Here is a 13,535-nt window from a genome sequence, read left to right as displayed (position 1 = left end):
ATCATGCTCTGCAAATTGTAGCCAGCATAATTAGCACAAAGCTAAATCAGCTAGTTCTTTCATTATTTTGTCTGCTGTACACACTTAACATCGGCTTTCGAATCAAAGCTGCTTTGGCAACTGTGGCAACATTCAGTTCGAGACTTTAAAAGTCCTTTAGGCAATAGCATCTTATTAAAAGTGGTACTTACCTTCCATAAAGTCTGTCAAACGTTAACACTGACCCTGCTCTACACCGAATACCAGTGGTCAGTTTCTGATCCCTGCAGTTTGGCATCTGAAGCCATGTCCCAAGATTATAAACTGTAGCTTAGATTTAATGGGAAAGAGGAGCACAAACACCGCCTGATGGCAATTTTATATAAAGTATTTATTGACCAATAAAGGACGGAGTCTGTCCCAGGAATAAGGATTGAGAGAAATTCACCAGTGTGATACCATCTTGTGTTTACATTGTAGTTTTGCGTCATTAGGAATTTAGCTGAGGTGTCCCAAAGCTGGGTGATTCTCACACTCGCACAGTCCCTTTTTCCAAGTTTCATAAAAGTATGCTTCAAATACATTTTTTTCCCCCCCGGTTATACCGGCCATTGTGTGTAACAGGCAAATCGCATTTGCACACATGCTCCCACTGTAAGCAGTGGAGACTGTACCTCCAATAGTGCAGCGTTCCTTCAGCACTGCACTGAAGTGTCACTTATGTGCTCACCCTTCTGACTCGTGGGTAAGAGCGCTACCACTGAGCCAAGTCGGACAGATGACAGATTTCATCACTTGTGGGTGCCCTAGACCAGGGCTTCTCAACCTTTTGCTTTTGAGGTCCCCCCTCCTTTGTTGTTAAAAATTCCACGGACCCCCGTAACACAACACAAGTATTTTTTCTGTATAAAAATTATCTATACAATTAACATAATGGCCCAGAACTTCGGGTCTCCACGGCATGGGGTACTCACCTGTAAGCCCAATGGAAGTGCCGGTTTCCTGCATGCACTGCGCATGCGCGGGAAACCGGCACTTCTGTTCCCCTGAAAGCGGGGGTTCAGAGGCCGAACGCGTGCGCGGGAGAGGCAGCGCGTGCGCATCGAACTTCGTTTTTTTTTACAGGTTTTCCCGGGCGGGTAAGTCTCCAGCAGTTAGACACTTAAAAAGCAGGCGTAAGGCCTGCTTTTTACAAGGTAAGTGGTGAATTAATTAAAATTAAAACATTTTTTCCACAGGTTTATTATTTTTAAATACTTTAAAGCAAGGTAAGTTTATTTTTAGCCCTGTTGGAAAATAAAATAATTTTTTTCAAAAATTTAAATTGTTTAAAATAGTTATTTCATATAATTTATAGTTTATTTAAAAAATGTCATGTTTTTAAAAAATGTATTTGAAGATTTAGTGATGTTTTGGGGCCCGTAGTATTTATAAGTTCTGTCAAACTTATGAATGGGCATTCCCTGCTCCGATTGGCTCCCCATGGCCCACGTGATCCCAGGGGACGCGTCGAACTAACTGCGCCCCTGGGATACGCAAGCACTGCGCGCTGGCAGCTGGAGCAGGCCCAGGATCGGAATTCCACGGGGGCCCACAGCTCAATGGCTGGCATGCAAGGTATGCGCAGGTCGGGGGCTTACACCCGCGGGAAGCCCCCGACCTGAATTTCTGGGCCATTATTGTTTTACTTAATTAATGTGAAACTTGTTGCTGATGCTGAACAATGATCCTGTCAAGGTGTGGAGGTAACGTCAACAAAAATGAGTAAACCGTGGGAAATGATTAAGCAAAAAGTCAAAAAATGCATGCAGAGACCAAGTCCAAAAGGGGAAATGATAAACCAGATCATGCAGAAATTAGTAAAAGGGGGGAGAAGCTGAAAATAATTTTCAGAGACCAAATCCAAAGTGGGAAATGGTTAACCAAGTGACTGCCTGAAAAAGAGTGCTGCCCTCTGTGGGTGGGGGCCTGGAATTACCTTGGTTAATGATTTCCCATTCTGCATTTCCCCTGATTTGTACAGCCGTGGTTGGATGCATTTCGCTCTAGAAATCTGAGTCTGATTTCCTCCGGGAGTGGCTCATTGGAATGCACGGGCGCGGCTGCATGCTATTTTGTTGCACTGGCTCCGATCGAGCAAGGGAAGAGGGTGAAAGGGCGATTCCACTGCCAGGCTGGGTGTGCCAACCCGGTGTTCCATTAATAACACTGGGTCGGATTATCAGAGCTCCTCCAGGCCACAGTAGATGAAAGGGCTTGCTGAGCTGGGGAGGGTAATACCAAACCTGTGTTGCTACGCCTTGGCCAGACAGAGTGACAGCAATAAAGTGGAAGACCGCTTTCCGAATGATAAATCCGCGGGCCCACGACCGACCATCTTGGGTGCATCATTTGAGGTAGCCAGGGCAAAGGGGGCACCCAGCGACACCAGAACGAATCCAGTTGGCCAACAGGAAACCTATCGAGGTGGACCTGTTAAAACTGCAGGGATCAGGGTTGCCATCTGCAGGTGCACCAGTCACTTTGCCTCGGTGATTGATTTTCAGCTTACCAATCGGCACTTCTGGGGCACTTCAGTTGGACGTGTTTTACTCCGGAGTTCCCATTTCGATTTGGCAGACCCCTTGAAATCTTTTTGCGGACCCCCGGTTGAGTGTGCCTGCCCTAGGCCTTTTCCCTATGAGTGGGTTAGTTTTGCCCCTCCTGCTTCATTTCTACCAGTTTCCTTTCCCTTGCACCCACCATCATCACCACCTGCTCCATAAAACAGCACTGTCCCTATAGTTCTTGCAGGGAGAGAAAGATGCAGAGAAGGATGGTCAAACCCAGCATCTGGTAGTTTGAAACCGGTACAGTATGCATGGTCATGATCAACAGCAGCCAGGCAGCTGTGTTTCCCATGTAGCTCTGTGCCTTCCTTATCTGCCCTCTAAACCTTACTGGATGTGAGCAGGAGAAAACAATTTATAGAGTAGTGTGTAGTAGGAGAGCGGAAGCAAGGAGCAGCACGGAAATATGGAGTGCATTCCAGTCTCTTTTCTTTCTTTAAAAGAAAAAGTGAAGAACCTGCAATTATATCGTAACTTTCATATCCTCAGGACATCCCAAAGTGCTTCACAGCCAATGAATGTCATGTAAGCAAATGTAGTACACAGCAAGGGCCTACAGCAAATGAAATGGTCGTGTTGGTTGAGGGAGGAATGTCAGAAAGGAAAAACTTTGCTCGTCTTCAAATAGTGCCATGGGGTCTTTTATGTCCCTCTGAACAGGAAAATGGGGCCTTGGTTGATAGTCTTATCTGAAATACGGCACCTCTGACAATGCAGCACTTAGCAGCAGACTGAAGTGTCAAACTAGGTTAAATGTTCAAATCCGTAGTGAGACTTGAACTGACAATCATGAGTCCGAGGTGAGATTATCTGATCTCCTCATGGTCAAGGAACTTTTCTTCCCCATTTTTGTGTGCCCTAGCAACCCGTGTGCTGTCAGCAACCTGCTCCCTGGCCATGCCAATGCTGCTCCAGAAATGGCCAGCAAGTGATGTCTGTGAGCAGGCCAAGGATGGCATTTATCTGATTTGTTCTGTACTTTCCTGTCAAACTGCTGAGCTTTTGGCTAATATGCACAGATCAGACTCAGTAGAACACATTTTTTCCCAACTCAATTTCAGGATCCAGTTGTTGACTGGTATTGTGGCTCATTGGCCTTTGTACACTGGAGCACCTAGATGGATTTGCCCAATCGCCTTTGAGGAGTCGGGGAGGAATTTTTGACACTGGTCCCTTGAACTAGCTGAGTGTTTTGAGTCTTTGGGCTGGATTTTGCTGGTACTCGGGGCGGGTTTGGAGGTGGATCAGGTGGGAAACTTGCAAAAAATGACCGGGTTCCGATCCCGCCATCAACCCGCCTCCGCGCAACTTTCCCAAAGGCGGGCTTGCAGACTCTGTTTTGGTCCCGCCTCCAAGCGGCAGGATAGGCCCTTAAGGCACTTAACAACCAATTAACTACCCCTATAATCCCATTTTGAGAGGCCTTTCAAATTTTGCCACATTTCCAGCGTGCTGCACGGCTCTCCTGAAACATGCCAGCTAATCCTGTCGGGTTGACAAGTGGCTGGCTTCCTAACAGCTGCAGCTCCAACATAAAAACAGAGCTTTCAACAAGGATCAGTTGCAGGTGGCAGAACTTTGTTTTCTCAGGCCTTGGAAGAACTTTTTGCAGGTCTACTGATTTTGGAAGTGGTGAAGCTGAGATCCATCTCCACTGTCACCTCCTGGGAAAACCCTCTCCCCACATTGACTGAGCGCTTCCTCAACAGAGATATCTACCAGCAGCATAGGAACCATTTATTTCCTTTCATCCTGGTCCTCGGATTCGGAGGACGAGCAGCCGCGGCAGCAGCAGAACCAGGCACAACAGCAGCAGCAACAACAGGAGCGCCAACCTGCTGCTCAGCCACCCGATGGTGCACAGGGCAGAAGGCATCAGCGCAGGGATGCACATTGCCGCAGGAGATACCCCCAACACGGGGTTTATAGGCCGAGGATGACCTTCCTCAACATGACTGAGCAGCAGTGCCAAAGGAGGCTGAGACTTTCGCGAGAGGGAGTGGGTGACATCTGCGCAATGCTGCACCAACACCTGGAGCCCAGAGGAGCGGGTGGACACCCCTTACCAGTGGCTGTCAAAGTCACCACCGCACTCAACGTTTTTGCTTCAGGCTCCTTTCAGGGATCATCAGCGGCATCTCCCAGTTGGCCGCACACACCTGCATCATGCAGGTGTGCCCTCTTTGCAAAGGCGCACAATTACATCCACTTCTCGGCAGATCAAGCAAGTATAAACCACACGTGCGGTTGGCTTTGCAAATATGGCAGGCTTGCCAAGGGTGCAGGGCGTCATAGACTCTTTGTCAACTGCAAGGGCTTCCACTCCCTCAACGTGCAGCTGGTGTGTAACCACATGTTTGCGCCAAGTACCCTGGCAGTTGCCATGACTCGTTCATCCTGCAGCAGTCTCGTGTGCCTCCGCTCTTCAATCCGCCAAGCCAACTTTGCGGATGGCTCCTTGGAGACGAGTTTGAGTGAGAATGTTGGAGTGAGTGTAGAGAATCCAGAGCATAGATGCTTAGAAGGAGACAAAGATGGAATGAGGTGCCAATACCAAGGGCCCTCCCTGTGTGTTGTTAGTTGTTGTCATTGCATAACAGTGATAGGGAGTGTGAGGGCAGCATAGTTGAATAGTGAAGTGAGTGTGTACATAGAGAGAGAGATGGTTAAGGATACAGTGGGATGTAGGTTGATAATGCAGAGTGCTGGTGATGAGAGGAGAAGGGGAGCAGAATGAGTGTCAAGGTGATGGTATACTCGGTCATTGAACCTCTTACGGCACTGCAGCCAGGCTCTGCTGCACACCGACCTAGAGCGGCCATCCCTTGCGAGTTGGAGTCTCTCAGCCTTTGTTTGTTGGGGAAGTTTTTTCCTCCCACAATAGGGGAAGAGCACCTCCTTGTGAGCTCTTACTCCCTCCACCAGAGCATGGAGGGGGGAGTCATCAAACCTCGGGGAGGCCTTGGGCCTTGAGCTGGACATCTTCATAGCAGCAGAAAGTAACAGAGTTGTACATCATCAAAAAGAGAGGAATAAAATGAACCAAGGCTGCTTGGAGCCCTTAAATGCAGCTGGATAAGTGACGTCAGCAGAGGCGAGTTTCAGTCCCTTGGGCCAGAGGAACGCACACGCCCGGAATTAATTGGCCAATTAGGGGAAAATCGCAAATTTTTCCCACCTGACCACAGGCGGGATCGGGACCCGCCGACCACCTGACACGCACCCAACCTGCCTCCAGTGGGAAAATTGAGGCCTTTGCAGGAAGTGGGGTGGAGGGGTTGGGGGGAGAAAGATAGGTACATGGGGTCTTCAAGCTTTTAGGATTGATTGAGAGAAAATTGAAGTACAGTGGTTTCCACCATTTATTAATCTGAACATTTGCACTTTTAGAACTGCTCTGAAGGAAGCCTAGAATTGAAAGATTTGTATCCAGTTCATCAGGAGATGTACTGATGGACCTTCCATTGAGAGTTAATCCCGGAGAGCACTTTGGTTATTTAAATGAAGAACAGAGAATGCTGGAAATACACAGCAGCTCCATCAGCAGCTGTAAAGAGAGAATATAGGTTAACATCTCATGTAGATCCATCGTCAGAAGAGCCCTGTCAAAGATTGCATCCCAAAATATTAACTTGTCTTTTCTCTGTAAAAATGTCGACTCACCAGCTGTGCATTTTCTACTTTTATTTTAATTTTCCAGTGATTGTAGTTTTTATTTTTCTTAGTACAGACTTCTTGTGAAATTATCTGACAAATTAGGTTAAGGGATAGGTCAATGGAGTTGCAGTGGCAGACATTTAAGGGGATATTTCAAATTACACAATATATACATTCCAACAAGAAAGAAAAATTCCAAGGGGAGGATCCACCATCCGTGGTTAACTAAAAAAAAGTTAAAGATAGTAAACTTAAAGAAAAAGCATATAATTGCGCAAAGATGGGTGGCAGGTCAGAAGATTGAACAGAATATAAAAAACAGCAAAGAATGACTAAAAGATTAATAAGGAGAGAAAAATTAGAGTACGAAAGAAAGCTAGCTAGAAATATAAAAACAGATAGTAAGAGTTTCTATAGATATTTTAAAAAGAAAAGTTAACAGTGAGCTATAACAGTCCTATAAAAAGTGAGTCTGGGGAATTAATAATGGAAAATAAGGAGATGGCAGTTGAATTGAACAGGTATTTTGCATCGGTCTTCACTATAGAGGATACAAGTAACATCCCAGAAATAGCTGTAAATCAGGAAATAGAAGGGAGGGAGGAACTCAAGAAATTTGTAATCACCAGGGAAGTGGTACTGAGCAAATTGTTGGAGCTGTGGGCTGACAAGTCCCCGGGTCCTGATGGACTTCATCCTAGGGTCTTAAAAGAAGTGGCTAGTGAGATAGTTGATGCGTTGATTTTAATTTTCCAAAATTTCTTAGATTCGGGGAAGGTTCCATTAGATTGGAAAATAGCGAATGTAACTCCTTTATTCAAAAAGGAAAGGAGACAGAAAGCAGGAAACTACAGGCCAGTTAGCTTAACATCTGTCCTAAGGAAGATGTTAGAAGCTATTATTAAAGATGTTATAGCAGGGCACTTAGAAAAGTTCAAAGTAATCAGGCAGAGTCAGCATGGTTTTGTGCAAGGGAAATCATGCTTAACCAATTTATTGGAGTTCTTTGAGGAAGTAACATGTGCTGTGGATAAAGGGGAACCGGTGGATGTACTGTACTTAGATTTCCAGAAGGCATTTGATAAGGTGCCCTATCAAAGGTTATTGTGGAAAATAAAAGCTCATGGTGTCGGGGGTAATATATTGGCATGGATGAAGATTGGCTAGCTAACAGGAAACAGAGAGTAGGCATAAATGGGTCATTTTCTGATTGGCAAGATGTAATGAGTGGTGTGCCACAGGGATCAGTGCTGGGACCTCAATTTTTTACAATTTATATAAATGACTTGGATGAAGGGACCAAAGGTATGGTTTCTAAATTTGCTGATGAGACAAAGATAGGTAGGAAAGTAAATTGTGAAGAGGACATAAGGAGGCTACAAAGGGATATAGATAGGTTAAATGAGTGGGCAAAGATCTGGCAAATGGGGTATAATGTGGGAAAATGTGACTTTGTCCATTTTGGCAGGAAGAATAAAAAAGAAGCATATTATCTAAATGGTGAGAGATTGCAGAGCTCTGAGATGTAGAGGGATCTGGGTGTGCTAGTGCATGAATCGCAAAAGGTTACTATGCAGGTACAGCAAGTCATTAGGAAAGCTAATAGAATGTTATCGTTTATTGCGAGGGAAATTGAATACAAAAGTAGGGAGGTTATGCTTCAGTTATTCAGGGCATTGGTGAGACCACATCTGGAGTACTGTGTACCGTATTGGTCTCCTTATTTAAGGAAGGATGCAAATGTGCTGGAAACAGTTCAGAGAAGGTTTACTAGACTAATACCTGGAATGGGCGGGTTGTCTTGTGAGGAAAAGTTGGACAGGCTAGGCTTGTATCCGCTGGAGTTTAGAAGAGTAAGAGGTGACTTGATTGAAACATATAAGATCCTGAGGGGTCTGGACAGGGTAGATGTGGAGAGGATGTTTCTTCTTGTGGGAGAATCTAGAACTAGGGGTCACTGTTTAAAAATAAGGAGTCGCCCTTTTAAGACAGAGATGAGGAGAAATTTTTTCTCACAGGGTCGTGAGTCTTTGGAACTCTCTTCCTCAGAGGGCAGTGGAAGCAGAGTCTTTGAATATTTTTAAGGCAGAGGTAGATAGATTCTTGGTAAGCAAGGGGGTGAAAAGTTATCGGGGGTAGGCGGGAATGTGGAGTAATCGGATCAGCCATGATCTTATTGAATGGCGGAGCAGGCTCGAAGGGCCGACTGGCCTACTCCTGCTCCTAATTCGTATGTTCGTATCTTTGTGACCCTGCTGTTTTTTTTTGCCAATCAGGTCCAGGTGGTTGGACTATACACCAGAGAAGGATTTCATGAAAACTTTGACTGTCCTATCAAAGTAAGTGTATTTTTTTAATACTTCACTTCTTAAATAACAGACTGCTATTGTGTTGAAGCAGACATCAAGAAAGACACTCCCTGAATTTTCGATCGGATGCCTTCAATCAGAAAAAATTCTATGAACCTACCCGCTGGTTCTGTAGATACCGAGGCTTGCGATCCTGGGCGCCTCCTCTTGGAAATACGCAGAGGCCCACATATCCCAGGGGCACATGCGGTTCGCAAGCGCCCTTGGCATCACGTGGGCCAGCTCAACCAATGGAAGCAGGGAATCCCCCTTCATACTTTTGACGGTTCCGTACGTACAGAACTGTCAAAAGTATGAATGGGGATGAGTGCCAAAATGCACCAACACTGAAATAAATAAAAACCATTACATATATAAAATTAATTAAAACAGCATTTAATTAAATGTTAAACAAAAATGTAATTAAAAAAAAAATGTTTTAATAAGTTTTAACGGGGCTTAATATAATCTTATTGGACAGGGTTTTTAATTTATGTGAGTGATAAAATCTTATTTTTCTATTTTTTTAAACTTATGCTGGCAAAAGCGGGCCTCATGCCTGCTTTTACCAGGCGTAAGAATTCTATGGCCTTTCAGCGGGCAGAGGTTGAGCAAATAGTGCAACTCTCCACCCGCAGAGGCCCATCTCCTGGGGATGCGGATGATCTGTCGAGAATTCTTGACAGATCGCAAGTTCCGGGTTTCAACACATACGCTTTGCATGCTTAAACCTGGAACTTGCGCGGTCTCTATGGGCGTGTACGCACCCGTGGGGGTCGGAAATTCAGGGCTATTGTGGCTGTATGGAAAGGCAACAGGGATGAGCTCTGGTGCAGATACGTTGAGCTATGAAGATAGACTTCCTGCCTTGGGTTTGGATTTAAGAACGTAAGAACATAAGAACTTAATTAGGAGCAGGAGTAGACCATACGGCTCCTCCAGCCTGCTCCGCCATTCAATATGATCTCAGCTGATCTTCGACATCAAGTCCACGTTCCCGCCCGATCCCCATATCCCTTGATTCCCCTAGAGTCCAAAAATCTATCTTATCACAGCCTTGAATATACTCAATGACTCAGCAGGCCGCTTACCGGCTTCTCAATGGGAAATTTTGCTCATGCACAAAATTTTGAATGGGCTGCGCAGCCCTGTTAAAGGGACCACGCGCCCCCAAAAAAAAAAATTAGGGGGGGACATTGGGCAGCAACAGTCTAGGCTGGCTGGCTGACGGGCAGCAGCAAGGGCAGTGGTGTGAGTAGAAATGCTGTCATCCTGAGAGAGGACAGCAGGTTCTTGCTCCATGGAGCCACTGCCACTTCCCCCGGGGCACAGATTGCTGGACTGCTGCGACACCCCGAAAGCCCCTTTGTAAACCGAGGGACGATGGCAGCAGTTTGAGGTTGCATGGAAGCAAGCTGAGACTGCAGGAGAGCAGACTATGCTTCTAATGCAGCATTGAGACATTGGGTCGTTTCCGCCTGTACTGCCATGGAAGCTGCAAGATCACCCATCACACGCAGCATCATCTTTGGGTCCACAAGGCCTCATGGAATGCCCTTCATTTCCATCCTGGAAATCATGGGCTCCAAGCTCTGCGCAAAGCCCCATCCAATGTTTGAGCTGGATTCCTTCATGCTCTTTGACACTGACAAGAGGCTCTTTGGCAGGCTTGCCATTGCACCTAGCATTTCTGTGTGCATGCCCATCACCCTTCTTCTGAGGACTGCCCCATCGAGGTCATCATCTGAGTCCTGTGCAGTAGAACTCATGTGTGAACTCGCCCTCTGGGTAGCTGGCCCCGAGCTACCCTTTCCCCCTGGTCTGGCTGTAGCCCACCCGTGCCCAGTGACTTACCACATGCAGATCCCACCTCTATCCCACCCTCAAGTCCGCGCAGTGCCATTTTCTGAACTGGTGCCTGCGAGTGTCAGATGCAGCGCTGATGTGTCTTCATCTCCTCCGTCAGTCTCTTCAAGTTCAGGGACAGGCTGACTAGGTTGCAATTGTAGCGTATCTGAAAGCAGAAAGGCATAAGGGTCGGGTTGTGGTGAGGGGAGGAGGAAAGCAAGATATCCATGCAGGCACTATCAGCAGCTTGTAAGTGAGAAGAGATTGTGGGATGAGGAGGAAGTGGGATGTGAGAAGAAGGATTAGGTATGAGCATTCCGTCATCATCAGCAATGCTTTCCACTTCTTCGCTCATCGTGGACTCTGTCACAGCCCCTTCACTTATTAGGGAGTAGGAGTAGGCCATACGGCACCTCGAGCCTGCTCTGCCATTCAATAAGATCATGGCTGATCGTCAACCTCAACTCCACTTTCCCGCCCGTTCTCCATATCCCTTGATTTCCCTAGAATCCAAAAAATCTATCTATCTCAGCCTTGAATATATTCAACGATGCAGCATCACAGCCCTTTGCGGTAGAAATTTCTAAAGATTCACAACCCTCTGAGTGAAGAACTTCCTCCTCATCTCAGTCTTAAATGGCCTACCTCTTAACCTGAGTCTATGGCTGCCAGTTCTACACTCTCCAGCCAAGGGCAACAACCTCTCAGCATCTACCCTGTCAATTCCCCTCAGAATCTTGTATGTTTCATTGAGATCACCTCTGATTCTTCTAAACTCCAGAGAGTATAGGCCCATTTTACACAATCTCTCATCATAGGACAGCCCTCTCACCCCAGGGATCAATCTAGTGAACCTTTGTTGTACCGCCTCGAAGGCAAGTGTATCCTTCCTTGGGTATGGAGACCAAAACTGTGCACAGTACTCCAGCTGTGGTCTCACTAAGGCCCTGTACAATTGTAGCAAGACTTCTTTACTCTTGTACTCCAACCCCCTTGCAGTAAAGGTCAACATGTCATTTGCCTTCCTTATTGCTTGCATGCTAACTCTCTTTCCTGTATGAGGACACCTAAATCTCTCTGAACACCAACATTTAATGGTTTCTCACGATTTAAAAAAAAAATCTGTACTTCCTACCAAAATTAATAACCTCACATTTCCCCACATTATACTCCATCTCACTTAACCTGTCTATATCCATTTGCAGACTCTTTGTGTCCTCCTCACCACTTACTTTCCCACTTAGCTTTGTATCATCAGCAAACTTGGATGTATTACACTCGGTCCCTTCATCTAAGTCAAAGGCCCAGAAATTCGGGTCGGCGGCTTCCCGCGGGTGCAAGCCTCCGACCTGCACTTACCTAGCGTGCCGGCCGTTGTGCTGTGGGCCCGCGTGGTATTCCGATCCTGGGCCTGCTCCAACTGCCGGCGCGCAGTGCTTGCGTATCCCAGGGGCGCAGTTAGTTCGAAGCGTCCCCTGGGATCACATGGGCCATGGAGAGCCAATCGTAGCAGGGAATCTGTTCATAGATTTGACAGGAAGCCCTGTCAAATCTATGAATGCAATTCAGCCCCAAAACATAGCTCAAACTTGAAATACATTTTTTTTTTTCTAAATCACATTTTTTAAATAACTATAAATTACATAAAATAACTATTTTAAACAATTTAAGTTTTTGAAAAAATTAATTACAGTTTCAAACGGGGCTAAAAATAAACTTACCTTTCTTTAAAGTATTTAAAAATAATAAACTTGTGGAAAAAATGTTTTAATTTTACTTAATTCACCACTTACCTTGTAAAAAGCAGGCCTTGCGACTGCTTTTTATAAGCGTAGCTGCTGGAGACTTACCCTCCCGGAAAAAAACCGGAAGTTCCAGGCGTACGCGCTGCCTCTCCGGCGCACGCGTTCGACCTGTGAACCCCTTCCTTTAAGGGGACAGAAGTTCCGGTTTCCCGCACATGCGCAATGCATGCACGAAACTGGCACTTTTGTTGGGCCTACGCGTGAGTACCCAGCGCGTACTCACCCGTGGGGACCCGAAGTTCTGGCCCATTAATATAAATTGTAAACAGCTGAGGCCCAAGCACTGATCATTGCGGCACCCCACTAGTTACAGCCTGCTAACCTGAAAATGACCCATTTATCCCTACTGTAGTGGCGCTTCGTAATTTCTAAACATGCAGCCACTGAGCTTTGAGGCTTTAGCAACGAGTAGACGCGTGTCGAAATAAAACGTTCCAAAACGTAACTTTGTCTTTAAACTGTTTACTGTAACACCTTACAAACAGAATTACAAAGCAAAACACGTTTAAACGAACACGGTCAAAAACTGTATTGCTCCAGCCCTCAAAGCTTCTGCCTCCTCCAGCCTCGTGGTGCTTTTTCTGTAAAATGGCTGGATACCATGTGACAAGCTTAAGGACTGTACCATTGTAGCAAGAATAAAGGGGGTATCTCAGACTAAACTATTGGAACAAGAAAATAGGGGGTTTCTCAATACAATAAGTCAGCCAGGTAAATTAACTATTATACTATTTAACCAATATTTTAAAGTATTTTCTTTCTTAAACTTTCATGACTCTTACATTCCGGCCCCTAATTGACTATTCAAACATTCTTAAGAGTCATAAACTAATGAGTTCAACATATATCTATCTATCTATCCATATATATAAACGGATCGTTCTGTCTGTCTATCTGTCTGTCATTCTGTCTGTCCTCACGTGTGCGTCTGTCCGGCTATGTGCTCGAAAGTTAAAGAGCGTACCTACGCGTGCGTCACTTCGAAAGAAAGATCACCGTTCCAAAACGATTGTAAGCGTATTTACGTTTCAGCCGGACAAAAATTGCGCCCGCGGTATCCGAAAAACGGTCAAAATTCCACTCATTAGCATCTCATTATCCGCTCATTAACGACAGAGTGACCTCGAGGTCGACCAATCGTACGCCGGCTTCCTGGCGCGTGCGGCCGGGTCCTCCTACGGTCGAGTGACGGGACGATTGACCAATCCTACGCTTTGGTCACCTGACGGTCGACCAATCGGTGAGTGTGTGGGCGGGCCTTATCGTTCTGAACCGAGGTGAGTCGCCGC

At 46.0% G+C, this 13,535-nt stretch overlaps 1 protein-coding gene across 5 annotated transcripts in view; it reads left to right on the top strand.

Moving 5' to 3' along the window:
* The window catches only part of vps41 (VPS41 subunit of HOPS complex), a 278,435-nt gene that overhangs the window by 117,082 nt on the left and 147,818 nt on the right, over positions 1-13,535 (top strand). For 4 of the 5 annotated variants that reach the window (XM_085993373.1, XM_085993371.1, XM_085993372.1 and 1 more), the window contains one exon: positions 8,522-8,584. The exons of the other annotated variant lie outside the window; for it this stretch is intronic. In XM_085993373.1, coding sequence (XP_085849499.1) covers positions 8,522-8,584 — 63 coding nt within the window. The remainder of the gene's footprint in view (positions 1-8,521; positions 8,585-13,535) is intronic. 5 annotated transcript variants of the gene reach the window in all.

Source organism: Somniosus microcephalus, chromosome 7 (genome assembly GCF_052327205.1).
Source record: "Somniosus microcephalus isolate GS21.2 chromosome 7, FLI_Smic_1.0, whole genome shotgun sequence".
Lineage (NCBI taxonomy): Eukaryota > Metazoa > Chordata > Chondrichthyes > Squaliformes > Somniosidae > Somniosus > Somniosus microcephalus.
Note: the sequence above shows the minus strand (reverse complement) of the source record. Positions and strands in the feature narration are given on the sequence as shown.